This window comes from Sciurus vulgaris (assembly GCF_902686455.1).
Source record: "Sciurus vulgaris genome assembly, chromosome: 6".
Classification (NCBI taxonomy): Eukaryota; Metazoa; Chordata; class Mammalia; order Rodentia; family Sciuridae; genus Sciurus; species Sciurus vulgaris.
In genome coordinates, this window is record NC_136466.1 from 64,534,094 (window position 1) to 64,556,039 (window position 21,946).

Below are 21,946 nucleotides of genomic sequence, written 5' to 3' on the forward strand. Positions count from 1 at the left end.
TGTGATTATTTGGTAAAACAGACAAAATATGTGAAGACTAACTGGAAAAATCAACAAAATAAGCATGTTTAAAAAAAAAAAAAGCTTGGAAACATTGTGAACCATTGTGAACCATTTTGACTGGCAAAGAAGTTGGACAGGTTTTAGGTTTGGGTTTTTCCCCCATTACCTCCTGTAACTCAATTTACTGTCTGACTTGTTCTTAGAGATCTTCATTTAGGAGATTTAATTGCATCTGTGAGCAAGGAAAGTAGAGCATTAGAGCATTCGAAGTAAGTATCTTTTTGATGATATTGGTCAGTAACTACTTTAACATTTGTCTCCTTCCCACTTAAGGCAAAAGGAAATTCTGTTCGGAACTGGCTCTCAAATATTCGAGAATGATAAAAATCAAAGAGACACACTCGGCATAGAATGTTGGAAAGAAAACCCACCACTCCCCACCAGGAAGGTGATTATGTCATGTCCTATTAACTAATCCTCTGGTGGAAAGGATTTACCTCGAGGACATTTGTGAGCCCTCATTTCACATCCTTGTCATAAAGGTCCTTCCCCACTCAGCTGTCCAACTGCTGGGATGTTCTGCATGAGGTAGCAACTCCACTTGAATGAGGGAACTCATTTTATTTTTGTTTTTCATTTTTAATAACAGGTCTTCTTAATAGAGTAGGGATATAACAGCTTGGTTCAATAATTCTTCATCAGCGATTTTTTACCATGTTCAATGAATGCATTTTTATCTAAAATAACATCTTAGACACACATTTGGAAAAAAAATGACATTTGAGATTATTAAAGTAATTCATACTTAATATTTTGAAAATGGATTTTGAAAACAGATGGAACTGAAGAACATCATATGAGGTGAAATAAGCCAGACTCAGAAACACAAGGGTCATGTGTATTCTCTCTTATGTGGAAGTTAGAGGGGCAAAAGATATTAAATAGGGATCTCGTGAAAGTAAAGGGGGAGACTATTGGAGAAAAGGAAGAAAAATAGGGGAATGGAGGAGGAGAAAGGGGAGGTATTAGGTAGTGAAACTGATCAATTCATGAACAAATCTGCTACAATGAAACCCACTATTTTGTATAATTAATGTACATCAACAAAATATCTATAAGGCAATGTTAGGAAAACATAAAAGTGTATAAAGAAAGAACCCAGAAGTTACAATTTTCCTATGACTCATCCTCTATGGTATTTTGATACATATTCTTGTATGTTATTTCCTTTGCATGTATATATTCATGAAAGAGCAGGGATTTTTTTCTGCATGTGCAATTGGATTACTGAAAATATTTTATAATCTAGTTTTAGCAGTTTGCATATATTTGGGCAAAAACTGGTTTTTATGTTTCTAATTAAGCCTTTGGCCACCAAATATTGAGACAAAACTTAGTAGTAGTCTGTCAGGAAAATTCACGGGTTATGATGAAAGTATATGAAAGACATCAGTCATTTTTAACATCTATCCCAAACATTATTATAGTTGGTATCAATTTGCTCCATAAAATTCTGCCAAATTAAAATTATAGAACATAGTCAAGCTCATTACAAACTCTGTGTGATATTAATGATGTATACATACCCTGAAGAAATTGGAGATTAATATTTATTGAGTCCCTACTGTGTGTCAGGCAAAGGGTTGAAGATTTTTCAAACATTGTCTCATACATCTGTGAGTGAAAAAACAAAGTTTCGAACTTTCGTGTCCATAAAATGGGGAAGAAAGATAATGTAGGTTCAAATTCCTGTCACCCAAGGAAGGAAAGAAAAAGGATGAGTTATGATTAGAAATATTTAAATTAACTGTTGAGACTTTGCAAAAGCCACTGTCACCTGGAACTGCTGGTTGCCGGGGGTCACATTCCTCAACATAGCTGTCAATAGCTAGCCCTTAGGCCACCAGCTGCTGCAAGGAGTTTGCTGACCAAGATCTAAAGGCAGCAGAACATTGTGCTCTGAGCACTAAAGACAAAGGATTAGGCCATACGTTTTCCTGGTTTTTCAGAATTATTCTGGTATATTTATGTGCTGAGATGGTGACTTTGCATGCCATAATGGCACTGGCAAGTCCGCCTACGTGGAGAAATTTGTTGATTAGAACTTCATTCTGAAATATATAGGTCCTGGCATCTTGTTCATGGCAAGTGTCAGGCTGAACACAAATGGTTCCCATTTTTCATCTGCACCACCAGAACCGACTGATTGTGTGAGGGGCATGTGACCTTTAGGAATGTGGAAAAGGGCATGGATGTGATGGATGTCATGGTGGACTTTGGGTCTAGGAATGGCAAGACCAGCAATGAGGTCACCACAGATGACTGTGGACAACTCCAACACATCCAATTCATGTTTTGTCTCAAACAACAGACCTTCTATAGCTCAGGAGAGCACTGCTTACCCTACCTGCTTGCAATATCCTATAACCTTTATGCTTTTGCTACAGTTGTCTTTTAGGATCCAAATTTTCCTTATTCCCCTTCATGTCTAGCTGGATTGTAAAGTTTATGATTATGAAATTGAAATGAAGTTGACAAATATAAATTCACTGTTGAGTCAAGAAAAATGGTATAACTCCTCTATTTCCCCCTTATTTTGAATATGGCAGCATGACCTTAGTGAATATTAAAATTTTATCTTCTGATGGGTTGATTATTTTGCCTTATAAAAATGCAGTGCAATTTGCTTTTACATAAAATATATTCTGTGTGCTGGCATATCAAGATTGCCTGGTGCCACTGCTTACTGTCTAGGATTCTCTGCCTTCCGCTGATCTATAGGTAATAGAAGATGCCTCCGGAACACATTTTCCTAAAGTTATAATCGGATATGCTCTGGGCTTCCATCACAAGTCATCTCAATTCAAAGTGGCATGTGATTTACTGCAGAGTTACAAGAAATGCAAATTTGATTTGGCATGTGACAAATTGAAAACTCTATTTTGCTGCCTGTGCTATAGAAGTAGTTTGCTGCTTGAATATTGTTTCATGCAATACCTTCCTGGGTAGTCTAAGTTAAGGAATCTGTAGGCAGACTGTTGTTCTTGTGCTTGTGATTGACAGCTTTATCCTCTAACTTAACCAACTAACATGACAAAATTGCCATGTGTTTGTGAGACCAATACCTTTGAGAGTGGTAGGATATTTCCTTATGAGTGTTTGTCTTAAAGTCAACTTCTGTCGAAGAATAACTTAGGCACTTATTTTGTTGGCTAACATGTTACCTTTGGTCTTCCCACGTATTATTTCTCTGGGTCTTCACGAAAGAGCTCTATCAGAAATATTTGAAAGAGCTCTATCAGAAAAATTTTTTTAAGAACATGGACTCTGCAAGTACAAGGTTTGAATTTCAGCTTGAAGTGCTAACTGTGCTACTTTGGAGAAGGGGCTTAACTGGTCTAGGCCTCATATTCTCCACTGGTTTAGTAAACGAGTGGGGGCGGGGGATAATCATACCAGTTTATGGGCTCTTTATGAAAATTAAGTCAATGCACATAAAATTCTTAGCACAATGCCTTACTCAGAGAATGAAGTCCTTAATAAACCTGTTAGGTGGGTGAGGCAAACACAAAGAAGAAAGACACAAATAAATTAAGTAAGACACTTGCCTAAGGCCATATACTTAGAACCGGGTGAGATGAGCCATTCTCATTTCAGTCTTTTTTTAAATAGACTTCTTTGCTTTCTTAATTAATCACATATGTGAATATGCAGCACTTGACTTTTAAATGTGATGTTTTGTCAACAAGTATAATTATTGGGCTTCATACAGAGTAGTGAGGCAATGGAGCTGCTCCTATAACAATAAAACCAGTTGTGTATCCCACGCACCAACTTACAAGAGCACATACATGCATGCATCTACATTCAGAATATGCCCTTCCAAGGAAACCTTAGCCCCTTTATACACATCTTGTTCAGGTTATGACTGTGAGAAGTTGAGTTTCCTTGTTTTAAGAAAGAAATTATAATAGTACCTGATTTGCAGAATTATAAAAGTTAACAAACGCACTTCAGGGACACCCTTTACAGAGAGTCTGGCACTACTAAATTCTTGATATATCTTAGCTAATTATTTTATTTTCTTCATAGCTCTATAGCTCTATGACTCTCTGCCTTGATTTTTCTTTTTGTTTGTTTGTTTCCCCCCACTAGAATTATGTTTCACAGAAGAGAGGACCTACAACAGCACTGGATACAAAGCAAGTGTCCACCTAAAAACTTATAATTAGATAATGACTGGAGAAGAGGTCAATAGCAATAGAAAAGATAAAGGAAACCATCTATGTAAGCAAGATGGAAGAAATGAGCTATATTACCAGTTTCTCACATGAAATTCTGGGTTCATCACTAATCAGCATTTGTTTAAAAGGAGAAGCCATCAGAGGAAGTGAGCTGAAGAAATCATAAATAATTTTGATAGAGTGCAGACTGGTCTCTGAATGCTTTTCTTCACTGCAGGTAGGCGTAACTTTTGTCAACACACATCTGCTCTGAGTTTAGGCTGACTTCCATGTTCCAAACCTTGGTGGCTGTCATATGTCTGTCGCTGGGATTCTTATTGTTATAGTTCCCAGTGTCCTTGTCTCATTCCAGAATTGGAATCCAGATTTTCAGGACATCAAACTCAGCTAAGATGTGTTCAAAGACTGCCTATATGCACAGAGAAATATTAGTGTATATGAAACAATACAACTTGGCTTTTAGATGAACACACCTGGGTCAGTTTGATTTCTGTGCATGAGAAGGTCAAAAAGAGTGGTGTTTGTGAGGCAAACAATACAGTTGTGATTGGCACATTATCACCAGCTTCTTAAAAAGCTTCTTAAAAGTTCCTTGTTGTTATCATTCACTTATTCAAAAAAGATTTATTGAGTACCTATTATGTGCCTGAAGATGTCCTATGCACAAGATATATAAACTAAACAGACCAGATCTCCTCCTTTGTGGTGCTTAAGGGGTGGAGGGAGTGGGATTCAGAAAATAACATCTACATTTGAGCAGAACCCTGAATGATGGTGTCTAGATTGGATGGCTACAACTACACTCTTGGTGAGGACAGGCCTCCTGTGCGTTGTTTAACTCTGTTGTTCCAGTATTTTGTGAAGAGCAAAGCGGGCTCATGAATCGCTTGATTCATGCTGGCAGAATAAACAAATCAGTGCATACTTTTCTGAGAGAGATTCAGTTAAATTTGGATACCAAGGGTTCTGGGCTTAGAACAGATAGGATTCAAGCCTTTTGAGTTTGTGGATCTGTGTTCAAGTGGCAACCACTGGGTCAGACAGAGCGCATGTGAGTGGATGCGAGGATGAGAATGAGATCACAAGAGCATGTCTTTGTCTGTGTGAGGTAACATGGAAGGCAAAGTTCTTTGGTTGTGTGTTTTTTGAAGTAAATTCTAGGTTTGTGTGTGAACCTAAGTGTAAGGTTCTGAGGGAGGTATACCTGGCCTTGAGACTCTGTGTGAGATATAAACTTGCAGTTTGTTGTATGACCATTTTGCAAGGCAAAATCTAGAGAGATATGCCTACCTGTGATTTATAGTGTAATTTTGTGAGGCAGATTAAGGTTGGGTAAAAGACAAACTCTAGGGTGGTATGTATGAGGTAAGAATGGGTTTATGTGAGTCAATCCTAGGTTTGGGGGAATGTCAATGAAGAAAGATGGTCTTCCCCTCTTTCTGTGTGTATTGTATTGTGTATGTGTAGTTCAATTCAGGAGTTTATTATGTGAAGGTGCAGGTTTGTGAGACAGATTTTGGAACTAGTGTAATTGCGAGACAACTCAAAATCAGGATAAGGCCATCTGGGGTTACCGGTAAGACTGAGTCTGTTCTACATCCGAATTTGTACATGTTTGTTGTAAATCAGGACTTGGCTTTGAGATGAACACACCTGGGTCATTTTGATTTCTGTGCATGAGAGGGTCAAAAAGATTGGTGTTAGTGAGGCAAACTCAGGAGCTAATGAGGGAAAAGCAGAGTTGGTCTGTGTGCATATGGGACTAAGTTCTCCGAGTGCGTGCATTTTTAAGACATCTGAATTGTTTCTAAGTATGAAACAAGTCTGGAGCTTCTTGCGTGAGGGGGGAATGTGTGTGTGCGCGCGCGCGCGCCAAGTTTGGATTTGTGTTTGTGATGGGCACCAACACTGCGTCAGCCCGCGAGGCCACGTTAGGGCTGGGGGCGCCTGGGGAGGTGCGGCTGCTGGTTTCCTCCCGGCGGGCGGGCTAGAGGTCCCGAGCGAGCGAGCGAGGGAGCTCCGGGCCCCTGCGCAGCGCGCTTGCTGGCTGGCTGGCTGGCTGGCTCGCTGGGGACAGGCAGGAATCGGAGCAGCACTGCCGCCTCTGGCGCGAAGGCTCAGGCGCCTCCTCCCGCCCCAGTCACTGTGGCTCGGCGCACGCTGCCGCCGGCTGCCCTTTCCGTCTCTGGGGAAGAAAACCCGCCGGCTGCTGTAGTGCTTGAACCATGGCCTCGGGACGAAGAGGCTGGGACAGCTCCCACGAGGATGATCTGCCCGTGTACCTGGCCAGGCCGGGCACCACCGACCAGGTCCCGCGGCAGAAGTACGGCGGCATGTTCTGCAACGTGGAGGGCGCCTTCGAGAGCAAGACTCTGGATTTCGATGCTCTGAGCGTGGGGCAGCGGGGCGCAAAGACTCCCCGGAGCACCCAGAGCAGCGGCCGCGGCTCTGGGACCCGGCCCGGGGTCGAGGGAGACACCCCGCGCAGGGTCCAAGGCCGGGAGGAGAGCAGGGAGCCCGCGCCCGCGTCGCCCGTGCCCGCCGGGGTGGAGATCCGGAGCGCCACAGGCAAGGAGGTGTTGCAGAACCTCGGTCCGAAGGACAAGGTAAGGGAGCCCAGTTCCCTTCTCTGCCTGCCGGGTCCCCTTCTCCAGCCCTGGCCGCCATGGCCGGGGCGCAACTTTCTCGCGCTCACTTTCCAAGGGGATGGGCGACCAGAGGGAGGAAAAGGGCATCCTCTGCTGAGCACAGCATGACCTTTAGTCTGGTCCCTGGGTTCACACGTGCAACATTTTCCTACGTGCTCTGTAAGGGTCTCAGCTCCACTGCCTCACTCCGCTTCCCTACTCCTGCTTCCCCGCCGCACCCCTGGGCCATTAGTTCTGGGTGGGTGTGTCAGCCCGATCAGCCTGGGCAGGCTTAGAGATTTCAGACCTTCCCTCTGTCTGAGTAACCAGCAGCCCAATTGTCTTGGCCCCCTCTGTTCCCAATTTAAATCTCAACTCAGGTCATCAGGGCAGAGGGCAATCTGATTCTAGGAAAATGGGGTCATCTCCATAGTGCCCGGATGAAAGTACAGGATGGGCGGTCTCCCCTTTCACTGTTCAAACATCAGCTCTGTGCCTGAAACTTTTGGGTGTGGAGCCACTAAACACCCGAATCATTTTGCTTCGTTTCAGTCCTAGCACATTTCACATCTGTGCTTGTAAAGAGTATATTTGTACATAGCTTGGCACAAGACTGGGCATCACAGGGATCCAGCTGTCTCTGCAAGAATACTATTGTATTTTTTAAAATAGAAGAGGGTCTTAAGAGTGCACAAGCTGTAAATTCTCTGCTGCTTTTACACGTGCTTAAGCCAGTTTCTTCTGTATTTTAGAAAAACTCTTGCCACACCAAACTGATGGGAAGGATGGCATTGGGATCAGCATGCTCTGATTTTTGTGTCTATTTCATAGAAAATCAGAACCATGGTTCAGAAAATGCAAGGCCTAGGCGGGACTGGAGGATTCAAAGTTAAAACTGACACTTTTGAGTTGATGAACAATAATAATCAGATGCCCTTACCAGTGTCTAGGTTATGGCTGCAAAATCCATTGGCATATATTATTCTGCTTTAAAACCATCATAAATAATAACCTGAAATGGAAATGTCTGCCTCAGAACAATTACAGTTAATGCTTATCCAGTTCTTAGTTGTTTTTCCATTAAAAGGCAGTGAGCCAGTCAGTGAAAGGATAGTATCTCTCCCCTGATTGATTTTCAAAAGTTTAAAAAAACAAACTTTTAGCTACTGATTCCACAAGGGAACTCAAGTACTGAAATCAGTGCTGTTTAAAAGGTGCCTTTTGTGAAACAATGTCAGTGTCTCTTGGAGTCACTCATTTAGTTTGTGATTTTCACATCTTCCTTTGAATGTAAGGTTCTTTTAGGCGCTACCCACATACCCTTTTAGGGAAAACTTCTCTTATATTTTGGAAAGGCTTTGGCTGACTTCTTAACTGAAGAATAGCTCTATATAGATGAGTGTTTGCCTGTTTGGGGGTCTGACTTGATCAGCACTGAAATGTTCCCTTCCTGGCTCTCAGGGGCGGGAGAAGTGATGGAAAAGGTCAGTAACAATTGCTGTGAGTCAGTCTATTCCCTTTGCTGGAACACCCCTGATGTAAGCCAGATAATATGCCTGGTTTGCAAGATTGAAGAATGGTAACTAGAGAAAGGAAAAATGTTTCTCCTTTAAACCCAGCAATTCTCCCGTTTTCCTCCCTTTTGTAAACCCTATACTTTTGGCTTCTAATTGAAAAATAATAATACAACCTAAGCATCAGCAGGATTTCTAGTGGTACATGGTTATTTGTAAGTTGAGGCTTGCTGTCATCCTGGCCATGTTATTATCCCTAATTTGGTTGAATCACACTGTTAAAAAAAAAAAAAAAAAATCAGAGGTTATCTAGTTCTGAACTTGATTGCTGTTTCCTTGAGGATAGTGATTGCGTGTTTGGATTTCTCTTTGTGACTGGGATGCCTGGCACATTGCAGGTATTCAATAAATGTTTGATACCTTGAACTCCCTTAATTAAAACATCTGTTTTGCTATATAGTTGCAAAATGACAATCTGGCATCTGATTAAATACTGCCATCATTAGGGAGCTCACTACCTCTTGAAGCAACTTTTGGACAAATTTTATTAAAAAAAAAAAAAAAAAAAAAAAAGACCCCAATCTAACCATCTGTACTTTCTACAAATTGTTCTTAGTTCTTAAACAACAGATGTATTTCATTTTTCTGAGATATTTTGATGATTTGGGGGTGGGTACCTGGGATTGAACTCAGGGGCACTCAGCCACTGAGCCACATTCCCAGCCCTGTTTCATATTTTATTTAGAGACAGGGTCTCACTGAGTTGCCTAGTGCCTCGCTTTTGCTGAGGCTGGCTTTGAACTTGAGATCCTCGTGCCTCAGGATTTTTATAATTTTAAGTATGTAGGCTCTTGTGTGTGTCTGAAAGGTAGAGTGATGCTTTAGTAAAAAACCAATCCCTAAACCTCAGAGGCTTAAAGAAATAACCTGTTTCTTGCTCTGTACTTGTCCCACATGGGTCATCAGGGAAGCTCTTTTCATTATTACCCCATCAGAGACCTCTATTAACAGAAGCTCCATCTCTGCACGTTTGCAGATGGAAGAGTAGTATGGAGACACTTAAACTCTCTTTTGAAAGTGATGAACATGATGTAAGCTCACATTTCATTGGCTAAAGCAGATCATGTGACCATATGCAACTGTAAAGGAACTGGGGAGAAGTGCCATGATCCTTCAAGACTACAAATATTTGGCAAATTGCTCTAATATCCCTCCCTGATCGGGGGATGAGCTACTGGGGGGAAAGCTGGCCCAGCCTTTAGGAGTTGTGAGATTGTAAGCACGGAACTTAGTTTCCTCAGGCCTCAAGGTTTTTCACCTGCAAAATGAGGATAACTGTGACTACTTTTTACTTGATGAGTACTCATAATATATTTGCAATTACAGTTACTCTGCATATGTTTAAAGGCAGTTATCACATTTTCCCTAAATTTCTCTTTGTCAACCTTATTCCCAGTGTCTTTAGCTCTCTCTCTTTTTTTATTACAACTTTTTTTTTTTTGGTTGTAGATGGACCTTTTTTATTTATATGTGGTGCTGAGAATGGAACTCAGGGTCTCACACGTGCTAGGCAAGTGGTCTACCACTACCCAGCCCCTTCAGCAATCTCTCCTCTGAGTACTTCATTGTTTTGATTTCCACTTTAGGTTATATTGTTTTGTAAATATTCTTCTGAAAATACAGTGTCTAGAACTGAACGTTATGCTCCAGATGGGATATAGCCATGGCAAAGTGCAGTAGGCTACTTAACTTTCTGGATTTACATATAGCATATGCTTGTGTAGTACAAGATTATGCCCTATAATTAAGTATCTGTGACTTGTTACTATTGTCCCTATAGTAACCTCCCCATCAATCAAGTTTTCCGAAACTTTTTTTCACATAACTTTTTTTCACATATCCTGCTGTTAAGCCAGGATAGTCTTGTTCTATGCTGGTTCAAATAAATGTAAAGCAAAATTAAAATTTAAAAAGAAACTTAACTATGATATTTTAGTTTTTCTTCCTTCTATATTCACCACTATCTAAGCTCATTTCTCTAGTCCATCATAATGCTGTTGAGTCTTATTTCTAAAATACAGCAGTCCTATCCCCAGCTTTGGATTATCTGCAAATTTCATAGTAAGTACCACTTTTTGAGCACTTTCTAATGTGTATCGTGTGTGTGTGTGTGTGTGTGTGTGTGTGTGTGTGTATTTCTTGTATAGATGAGGAAATTAAAACCCAAAGACTAAACATTTCATCACATAGATAATAAGTGGGGGCAACTGGATTTCAAACTGATTTTCCTGATTCTGCAGTCCCTGCTCTTTGCAGATGGGAAGCATCTTCATTATTGTCATTCAGCCAGCCTGACCATTGTGTCAGCTCCTGACATGTTAATATAACAGGGCAAGGAAAGAAAGATTTCCCCCCAATGATTCTTGAAACCTTCTGCTGTCTTGTCACCAGCCCATTAGAGAAGTTTTGAGACCAGTTGCTCAACCTGTGAAAACAATTGCTATGAATTCTTATTCCTCCAGGTTTATTACAGAGCTATCAAAAGAGATTTTTAAAGAAACTCCTTGATAAAATTTTAGTAAACTTCAGTTCTGGCATGCCAATTATTACTCCCATTTTAAGGAAATGAATTTATTCAATAAATTATTTTTATTCATTCTTTTTATTTATATGTGATAGTAGAATTCAGTTCGATATAGTTATGCAAGCATGGAATATATACTATTCTAATTAGGGCCCCGTTGTTATGGAGTTTATTCAGTAAATAATGAAGAGGTTAAATAACAAAAGCATTTGGCAAAATAAAAATGTAAGAACATATGTGATTTATATTCCAGATGCCCAATTCCAGGTTCAAAGCACCACTAGGAGCTAATACTGTGGTTCTGGACCTACCTGTAAACACTGTTTTAAAAATAATGGGTTTAGATTTTCCCCATGATAGGTATTCATATTGGCAAAGTTCTCTGCAATTGACTCACACAGCTTTTTGTTTGTAATTTTTGACACTAATTGCAAAGAAAAGCAATTCTAAGTATAAAGTAAATATTTTTCATCATTTCTCAAGAAGTTTTCTCATGCATGTAGACTTTTCCAAGCAGCAAAAAAAAAGAAAAAAAAATTACTAAGAGGAGAAAATTTGTGATAAATGGTCTGCCAAGAGGAAATGATACTGCAGACTTTGACATCCAGTGAAAACAAAGTAATGGCATTATGATTGCATAGGTTTATTGATAACTGCCTATCAGGAGCCTTGGGTCATTTCTAGATTCCTGCTTCCTATGTGGACCACTTTTGCACAAGATGTTTCTTTTGTGAAATCAGCAGGGGCTTTGTGTCTAGAGGGAGAGATTTTGAAACAAATAAGATGTGGCTCTTGCCTTTATACCATTTGCTATTTGTTTTTATCCTGGGCTAAAAGTTTTCAAAATGACTCTGAGAAATCAGTGTTCTGCTTATCCTGAATAGTGAAAGACTGCTGGATAGAATTCTAGGTTTCTAGAGGCCTCTCTAGCCATCTGAATCCAAGTCTTGTAGTGTAAATGAATTTTACAAGGCTGCTCTGACAAAGGGAAGTTTGTATTTTAGTTAAAAAAAAGGTTCTGCTTACCTGGCTCGCAGGCCACACTAAAATCTGGAAGTGTGTTTCCTTACCCAAACTTGGAAGTGTTTGAAACTTTTCTGAACTTTGGTTTAGTTTGACAGTAGGCATTTAAGGAACATAAAAAGAGTGTCTTCTAAGTAATGCTGCGATTGGCAGAGTTCCCGTCAAGTAATGGTCCCTGGAGACCAGGTTTTGCTGACGGCTCTTGTAATGTTTAAGACCACCAGAGTGCTGTCTGGGATGATTTCTGCCAGTGACTCCTTTAGCTGATTCTCTTCGTGATTGATTTCCAGTGGGCATTACACCTGCAATAATGTTCCTGTGAGACTGGTAAAGCTTTCTAGGACTGGGAAGCTTGGCTGAAGCAAACACAATCTGCGATGGCAAGCTCAGCTCCCCGTTTTCAGGAGACAGGAAGTCTTTTTAGGTGTACAAGCACTTTTAAAATTAAATGTCTAGAAAAATGTAATGTTAAAATACATCTGTACTCTTCTTACATGGACTCATATAGCATTACAAAAACTGTTCTACTCCATCAAAGAACAAAGAGAAGAGGCAGAAAAACAAGAAAACAAACTGGATGAAGTATTAGCAGTCTCAGCTTCCAGACTCAACCTTGAGTCTGCTGCACAGCTTGAGCAAGTTACCTCCCTTCTCTCAGAGCCATGGTTTCCTCCATTCTAAAAGGAGGGTGGTGGACCACATGGTCACAATGGTAATGGTCTGTAAACTTGTTTGATGGTGCAGCTCTAACCAAAAACAATTTTGGACAAACTCCATATTCCGTGTGTGTGTGTATGAATATATGTGTATACATGTGGCTATAGTATAAATATATATATATATATATATATATATATATATATATATAAAATTTGGACTAATATATTATGAACATCAAATATGCAAGTAAAATGTAAACTACAAAAGGAGAGATATAATAAAAAGTACAAATATAAATCCTGTTATTTTTTTCCTATACCCTAGTGGTTTGTCTTGTCTAACCCTTTGGGTGAATGCTTGGGTCTTTGATCTCTGGACCAAAGATATAGCGGCCAGTGGTTCTAAGATAGTTGTTAAAATTGAGTTCAATGTTAGTCTGAGTTCTGTAGTGATATATGCCCTTTTATAGAACAGTTTATAAGAGAAAAGTTCAAAATTAGAGCTGGTGATGAGGATATAGTTGAGGTACTGGTTAGTGCCTGGTGTTCCCTTTTTATAAATATATGTGGGATTGGGCCGATGGGGTATGGTTAACAAGGACACTGTAAACTTAAGGAATACCCAAATCTCCCTTTACTCTTTGATATTTTTTTCTTTACTCATTCATTCAAAAACGACTTATTAAATCACAATCAAAAACAGAAATTGGAAAAACAAAGATGAATTCTATAAACCTGGGTGCCGTGGTGCACAACTGTGGTCCCAGCTGCTCAGGAGGCTGACACAGGATTGCTTAACCAGCCCAGTCTATAAACCAGAAAGCAGGCCTATTACTACATGTATCCACCATTGTAGTAACTTTCAGAAATTTTACTGTCCTAAAACTCCCCTGTGCTCTGCTTATTCATCCCCACCTTACCTGCATCCCCTGTCAACCACGGGTCATTTTACTGTCTCCATAGTTTCACCTTCTCCAGAATGTCAAGTCCAGATCTTCTCTAGTATCCTCAGGGAATTTATTCCAGGACTGCCTGCAGATATCAAAATCCATGGATGCTCAAGTCCTTTGAGTCTGCCCTCCATATTCATTTATGTGTAATCCACACATACAGAGAGCTGACTGTAGCTGGAATCATATTGGTTTTCATGTTGGTTTCTTTCGTTTTCCTCCTTGTCTTTCTGTGGCTTGATAGTTCATTTCTTTTTAGTACTGAATAATATTCCATTGTCTGGGTGTATCATAATTTATTTATTCACTTAATTACTGAAGGATAGCCCGGTTGCTTCTAAATGAGCAAATTTGTGAATAAAACTACTGTGTACATTTGTGTGCATTTGTGCAGACATAAGTGTTCAATTCATTTGGGTAAATAACTAAGGAGCAAAATTGTTGGGTCATATGGGAAGAGTATGGTGAGTTTTATAAGAAGCTACCCAATTACCTTCCAAAGTGGCTGTAGCAATTTGCATTTTAACCAGCAATGGTTGAGATTTCCTGTTGTTTCATACTTCCGACAGCAGTTGATATCAGTATTTTGGATTTTGGACATTCTAATAGTTGTATAGTGGTATCTTCTTTTAATTTGCAATTCTTCATTGATGTATGATATGGAATATATCTTTTCATATATTTACTTGCCATCTGTCTTTCTTATTTGGAGAAGTCTGTTAAAGGTTTTGGCCCAGTTTTAAAATCAGTTTGTTTTCTGATTTGGGGGTTTCAAAATTATTGTTTATTTTGCAAACATTTTGCAAATATTTTCTCCCACTGTTGTTATTCTTCTTGTTGTCTTGACATTATCTTTCACAGAACAAAAGTCTTTAATATCAATGAAGTCCAGTTTATCAATTAGTTCTTTCATAAATTGTGCCTTTAGTATTGCATTTAAAAATTCATCACCCTACCAAAGGTCATTTAAGTTTTTGCTTATCTTACTGGAATTTGTAGTTTTGCATTTTATTTTATATCTGTGTTTTATTTGGAGTTAATTTTTATGAATGGTTTAAGGACTCTGCTTAGCTTCTTTTCTTTTTTATTCACATGGATGTTGTTGTTTTAGCACCATGTTTTGAAAAGGCATCTTTATTGTATTGCAAAGATCAGTTGACTATATTTACTTAAGTCTGTTTCTGTGATCTTTATTTTGTTTTGTTAACTATATATCTTTTTTTCCTTAACATCACACTGTCTTGATTACTGTAGCTTTATAGTGAATCTTGAAGTTGGGTTCTGTCAGTCTTCTGGTTTTGATCTTCTCCAATATTGTGTTGGCTGTTATGAGTCTTTTATCTTTTTATATAATCTTTAGAATGGATTTTGTAATATCCACAAAATAACTTGCTGAAGTTTTGATTGGAATCTAATTGAATCTATAGAACAGATTGGGAAGAAATGACATTTCAAAAATATTGAGTCTTATCCATGGACCTGGAATATATCTCCATTGATTTAGTTCTTCTTTGGTATCTTTCATAAGAATTTTGTAGTTTTACTCATATAGATTGCATACATATATTGTTATATTTGTACATTACTATTTTATTTGTGGGATGCTATTGTAAGTGATAATGCTTGACTTTGAAATTCAACTTATTTAATACTGATCTATAGGGAAGAATTCAACTCGCATATTAACCTTGTGTCCTGCACTTACTATAATCACTTATTAATTGTAGGAGAGGTTTTTTTTTTGTCAATTATTTTTGGATTTTCTACATAAGTGATCATGTTATTTGTCAACAAAGATTCGTTTTTCTTTCTTCACAATTTGAATACTTGTTCTTTTCTTGTCCAATTGCATTAGCCAGGACTTCTAGTTTGATGTTTAAGAGCAGCAATGAGAGATTTTATCTTGCCTTGTTTCTGATCTTTGCAGGAAAGCTTTGAATATCTCACCATTAAGTGTGATGTTAGCTGTAGGTTTTTTGCACCTGTTCTTTGTCCAGTGGAGAACATTTTTCTCTTTTAATAGTTTGCTGAGTTTTTACCAGGAATGTGTATTGGATTTTGTCAAATGCTTTTTTCTTCTTCTATAAGTAATAGATGATTCTTATACTCATGTGATTTCTCTTGTTTAGTCTGTTGAAATGATGTATTGCATGAATTGACTTTAAAATGTTACAGGCCAGCCAGGAGCAGTGGCACATGCCTGAAATCCCAGAGTCTTGGGAGGCAGAGGCAGGAGTCTCACGTGTTCAAACCCAGTCTCTTAGCGAAGCCCTACTCAACTTGCCCAGACCTTGTCTCTAAAATAAAATGTAGAAAAGAGCTAGGGATGTGACTCAGTGGTTAAGGAATAAATTCGGTTTGATTGTGGTATATAACTTGTTATATATTATTGGATTTGACCTGCCAATATTTTGTTGAGGATTTTTTAAAAATCTGTGTTCGTGAGAAATTTTGGTGTGTAGTTTTCTTTGTAATGTTTGTGTCTGATTTTGGTTTTATAATAACATTGATCTTATAGAATGAGTTAGAAGAATTTCTATGCTTCTATTTTTTGGAAAAGATTATGCAAAATTGGTATAATATCTTCCTTACATGTTTGATAAAATTCTTTAGTGAATCCATCTCATCTTGATGCTTTCTGTTTTGGATGGTTATTAATCATTTGAGTCAATATATTTAATAGATAGAGACTCACCTATTCAGATTTTCTATTTATTTTAGTGCAAGTTTTGGTAAATTGTGCCTTTCAAGAAAGTGATGTACTTCATCTGGGTTATCAAATTTGTGGGTAGAGATTTGCTCATTTGTTTATTATCCTTTTAATATCATGGGATATGTAATGATATTCCCTCTTTTGTTTCTGATATTAGTAATTTGTGTCTTGTCTATTTTTTCTTAGTTAGCCTGCCTGGAGACTTATCAGTTTTTTGATCTTTGCAAAGAATTAGCTTTTGGGTTGGTTGATTTTCTTACTGATTGCCTGCTTTCACGTTTATTGGTTTCTAATTTTTAATTATAAAATGTGTTTATTATTTTAAAAGGAAGAAATATTTTGTTCAGTTTACTTTGAATTTAATTTTCTCTTTTTGTGGATTCCTAAAGTAGAAATTTAGATTACAGATTTTATATATTTCTTTTTGTGTAATATTCAGTGCTATAAATTTCCCTCTAAGCACTACTTTAGCTGCATCACACAGATTAGGGGATGTGGTTGAAGTTACATTTTCATTTCTAATGAAATGTTTCAGTTCAAAACATTTTTAATTTTTTTGAGATTTCTTCTTTGACTGATTTATTTAGAGTTGTCTTGTTAGTTTGGTGTGTTGGCTTGCACTTGTAGTCCCAACCACTAAGAAGGCTCTGACAGGCTGAGCTCTAGAGCTTAGGACTTCAAGATCAGCCTGGACAATACAGCAAGACCCCATCTCAAACAAACAAACACATGGAATTGTACTGTTTAATCTCTGCCATTCTATTATTGATGGCTTGTTGAATTCCACTGTAGCCTGACAATGAACATTTCTTTTCTGTTAAATACATTAAGATGTGTTTTATGACCCAGAATGTGGCCTATTTCAGCAAATATTCCATATGAGCTTTGGAGAAATGTGTAATCTGTTGTCAGTTGAAGTAGTATATGGAAGTAGTATATGAAGTAGTATATGGATCCCAGTTATTGACAGGGCTATTTGGTTTAACTATGTCCTTATGGCCTTTCTACTTGCAGGGTCAGTCCATTTCTGATGGAAAGGTGTTAAAGTCTCAAAGTATAATAGGGGGTTTGTCTCTTTCTCCTTGCAGTCTTCTCAGGTTTTGCCTTATGTATTTTGTTGCTGTATTGTTGGGCACATACACATCAAGGATTATTTTCTTTTTCTCAGAGTGTTGACCCTTTTATCACAATGTAAAGCTCTCTTTGCCCCAGATAACTTTTCTTACTCTGAAGTCTGTTCTACCTCAAACAAATATGGCTTCTTTTATCTTCTTCTGATTAGTCTGATTAGTATCAGCATATCCTTCTCTATTCTTTTACTTTAAATATCTATGTCTTTATATTTAAAGTGGTTTTCTTGTGGTCAACATGTAGTTGGGTCTTGTTTTCTGTTCCACTCACAATCTATTTTATTGGTATTTTAGGTCATTGACACTTAAGGTGATGAATAATACAGTTGTATTAATACTATTATATTTATTAGTGATTTCTATTTGCTGTCCTTGTTCTTCATTTTAGTTTTAGTCTTCCGTATTTTTCACCTTTGTGTGTGTGTTTTTTAGCTGTGTTTTTTAAATATTTTTTTTAGTTATTGATGGACCTTTATTTTTATTTATTTATTTAAATGCAGTGCTGAGAATCGAACCCAGCGCCTCACACATGCTAGGCAAGTCCTCTACCACTGAGCCTCAACCTCAGCCCTCTTTTTGTGGTTTTGATTTAGCATTTTACATGATTTCATTTTCCTCCTATGTTAGTATAAGCATTATACTTATGTTTTTATGCTTTCCTTGGTCGCCTTAAAGTCTACAACATATACTTACAACTAGTCCAAGTCCATTTTCAAGTAACACTATACTGCTTTACAGGTATTGCAAGCATCTTTTTTTTATTGGTGCTTTATAGTTTTATATGACAGTAGAATCTATTTTGACATAATTAAAAAAGCATGGAAAATATCTTGTTCTAATTCAGTCCCCAGTATTTCTCCTTCCCCTTCCTTCCCCCACCCCTGTTCCCTTTCTTCTACTGTTTTTCCATTACTTATCCATAATTATTTTTATTGATTGATTTCTTGTGGATATACATGATCGTGGGTGGATTCTCAATGGTATATTCATAATATACAAGTTATATCAGATGCATTCCACTGTCCATCCTTTTCCCATCCCTTCTGTCTTCCCTTCATTCCCCTTTGTCTACTCCACTGAACTTCTTTTTTTCTTTTTTACCTGCCCCTATATTGTGGGTTAGCTTCCACATATTAGAGAGAATATTTGACCTTTGCTTTTGGGGGATTTACTTATTTCACTTAGCATGATAGTCTCCAGATTTCTGATTTTTCCCTCCCATTCCTTGTATTTTACTTTCATTCATTTCAGTTATGTATAAACATATATATGTACATATGCATACATGATCAAATACATTATTGCTATTGGGATTTGAAATGTGTGCTAGATAAAATTTTTCATTTTACCTTCTCTATTCATTCTTCGATGCTCTTTCTTCATGTAGATCAGAGATTCAGGAGCTACATTTCAGCTCCTGAAAAACTTCTTTTAACATTTCTTATAAGGTTAGTCTTCAAGAAATAAATTTCCTCAACTTTTGTTTGCTTGAGGAAGTCTTCATATCTTCTTCAATTTTAAAGATTAATTTTATAGGATTAGAATTACAGGTTTTTTTTCCCCCCTCACTGATTTAAATAGTTCACTCCTCTTCTCGTTTCTGAGGAGAAATCTGTTATTATATTTGATTTTCTATAGGTAATATGTCTCCTTGATCTGGATTCTTTCAAGATTTTTTTCTTGTCTTTGATTTTCTAAAGTTTGAATAAGCTAGACCTAGCGTTAGTTTTGTGGGGGCATTGTTGTTCTCTTAGCTTCCTGGATCTGTTTGATGCCTAACAGTTTTGGGAAATTCTCAGTCATTACTGCTTTAGATATTTTTCTTTCTTTCTTCTGCTGTTATTTCCATCACATATACATTACACCTGTAGCAGCTGTGTCACAGTTCTTGGATATCCTCTTATTTTCTTCAGATTTTTTTCCCTTCTTGCTTTTTAGTTGTGGAAGTTTCTTTTGTCATTTCCTTAAGCTTAGACTCTGTTACCTTAACCACAACTAATGAGCCCACTAAAAGCTCATTTCTGTCGTGTTATCTTTTATCTCCAGCATTTCTTTTTTGATTCCTTTTTATAGTTTATATTGTTCTATTTATCTTATTTCTCTGTTCTTGCATGTTGTATACTTTTTCCATTTAAAATTTCTTGGCATATTAATTATAGTGTTTTTAAGTGAATGATCTGATAATCCCAGTGCTCCTGCCCTATCTGACTGGATTTGGTGCTTCTTCAGTCTCTTTGTACTATGGTTTTGCCTGTCAGTTTGCCTTGTGATTTTTGTTGAAAGGTGAGCATGACATACTGGGTAGAAGTATCTTGTTTTAGTCAGCTTTTTTGCTGCTATGACTAAATGACCGGGCCAGCACAACTGTAGTGGAGGAAAAGTTTATTTGAGGACTCATGATTTCAGATGTCTTAGTCCATAGAAAACTGACTCCATTCCTCAGAGCTTGAGGTGAGTTTGAACATCATGGCAGGCGAGGGTGGTGGAGGGAAGCCAGCTCACATCACTGTGATCAGGAAGCAGAGAGAGAGAGACTCCACTCTCCAGATACAAAATATATATACCCCATAGCCATGCCCTAATTGCCACCTCCCCTAGCCATACCCTACCACTTCAATTAATCCCCTCAGGGATTGGGTTAAGACTTACAACCCAATCATCTCTCCTCTGAACCTTCCTGCATTGTCTCACATGTGAGTTTTTGGGGGACACCTCACATCCAAACCATAACAGATCTCTAGGAAGTAGGTCTTTAGTAATACAGTAGTAAGGTGTAGTGGAACGCAAGGGATTTATAGCCCTGTGATGAGGCCTCAGTCTATGGTGAACCTGTGCCCCTGGACTGTGAACTTTATCAGAGTCTCTTAGATTTTTTTGCTTCCTCAGATGGGATACGGTGATGGAAGTTTCAGGATTTATGTTTTCTTTTCCCCACTGGAAGGTAGAGCTGGCTGGAGCTGGATGTTCCCCAGGTAGATTAGGCTTTTGTAAAATCTCAGCAGGTCAATTCTAGTAAAGTCATTTCTCCAAAGGCATGCCTTGTTATGATGAGCAGAATGCTCTGCTGAACTTTCCTGCCAGATCTAAGAAGAGTTATTGATTTTCTGGTTTATTCAACTTTTTCTTTGTTGTTAGAAACCCTAAACCATTTTTGTTAACCTTCAGTAACTATGATATCATCACATAAATCAAAGATTCTCTAAAGCATAATTTCAATGGCTATATGGAATGTTATGTGTCACCCACTTAACTACTAATTCTTTTTAATCAGATACTTGTATTTTTAGTTTTAGTTTTTGTTTTATGTTTGCTTTTTCTTCTTTTGCTTATAAACAAGAAGGGATAAGCCTCCTTCCTGATAAACCTTTGTATCATTCACTTAATTACATTTGTCAAGGTAAAATTCCTGTAAATGGCCATGTGTTGTTTGACTAAATGTCTTCCTTTCTTCTTTTCTTTCTTTATTTCTTCCCCCTTTTTTTTTTTTTTTTTTTTTTTGTCTTGAATTGAATCCAGGGCCTCATGCACATGCTCTACCACTGAGCTACATTCCCCAGTCCTTCTGGCAATTTTTCTGCTGCGGAAACACTGGGCATGGAATGGATGCATCCTACTTATAATTTTAGGGGCAGGACTTGAGGGTGTACAAAGCAAGGGAGTCTTGTATAAACTGTAATAAAGAGGAGTAGACCCAACAGGAGAAAAGAATCAGGGACCACAGGAGCCAGGTAAATGGGGACAAAGTAAAACACATGGGAAGAGAAAGAATTTTGAATCTTAACTGGAGAGTAAAACATAAAAAGAAAGCTAAAATTGTAAATTGAGATCTAACTAAAATAAGAGAATTTTTCTCTGCCAAAATAGTTCCCTCAGTAATCTCTCAGAATTTTACTTTTCCCTGAATCTGGGAGCACCAATGAGGTTCAAGGGATAAGTTCTAATGAAACATTACATTGATGGAATGCTTATTTATGTGAAACAATGATGACCCTCATCATCCTCACAACTCTTCATCCGTAGCCCCATAATCTGGAAGAGAAACTGAGCATCAAGCTTTGAAGAAGTTACTTGAGTTTTTATAACCATACAGCTAGGAGTGGACAAAGTTGGCAGAAGCCCTAGGACTCTCTACTGCTTTCTCTGTGCCACTGTGCTCTTCTCTGTGTGGTGGCAGCTAAACATTAGAGCTGAATGGGATCCAGCACTTGGGTTATCCAAAATAAAATGCCTACCAGTGGGAATTTGAATCAAAATTAAAAGCAGAATTTGCTCATGTCCACAAGGTGAACACAGTAGCTGTGGCAGAACACATCAGAAGCTGTAAGGCCCAAGGTCAGGGAGAAGTAAGGGAGGGAGAAATGAAGAAGGACTCAGACAGTTGTCATGATATGCCCCAGAGCCTGATAATAAGTTTTATTGGTGACTGATGAGACAGCGTGTTTGAAAGGCATCCACTAAGGACAGATAGTACTCAAAGGATTGTGCCAGGGCTCAGCCCA

The 21,946-nt window shown here is 38.2% G+C and overlaps 1 protein-coding gene across 1 annotated transcript in view; it reads left to right on the plus strand.

The window, feature by feature from the left end:
- The first annotated feature begins 6,288 nt into the window (after nucleotides 1-6,288).
- The window catches only part of DPYSL3 (dihydropyrimidinase like 3), a 104,909-nt gene continuing 89,251 nt past the window's right edge, over nucleotides 6,289-21,946 (plus strand). Inside the window, exon 1 of the mRNA XM_079144765.1 lies at nucleotides 6,289-6,853. Coding sequence (XP_079000891.1) covers nucleotides 6,473-6,853 — 381 coding nt within the window. The 5' untranslated portion in view covers nucleotides 6,289-6,472. The remainder of the gene's footprint in view (nucleotides 6,854-21,946) is intronic.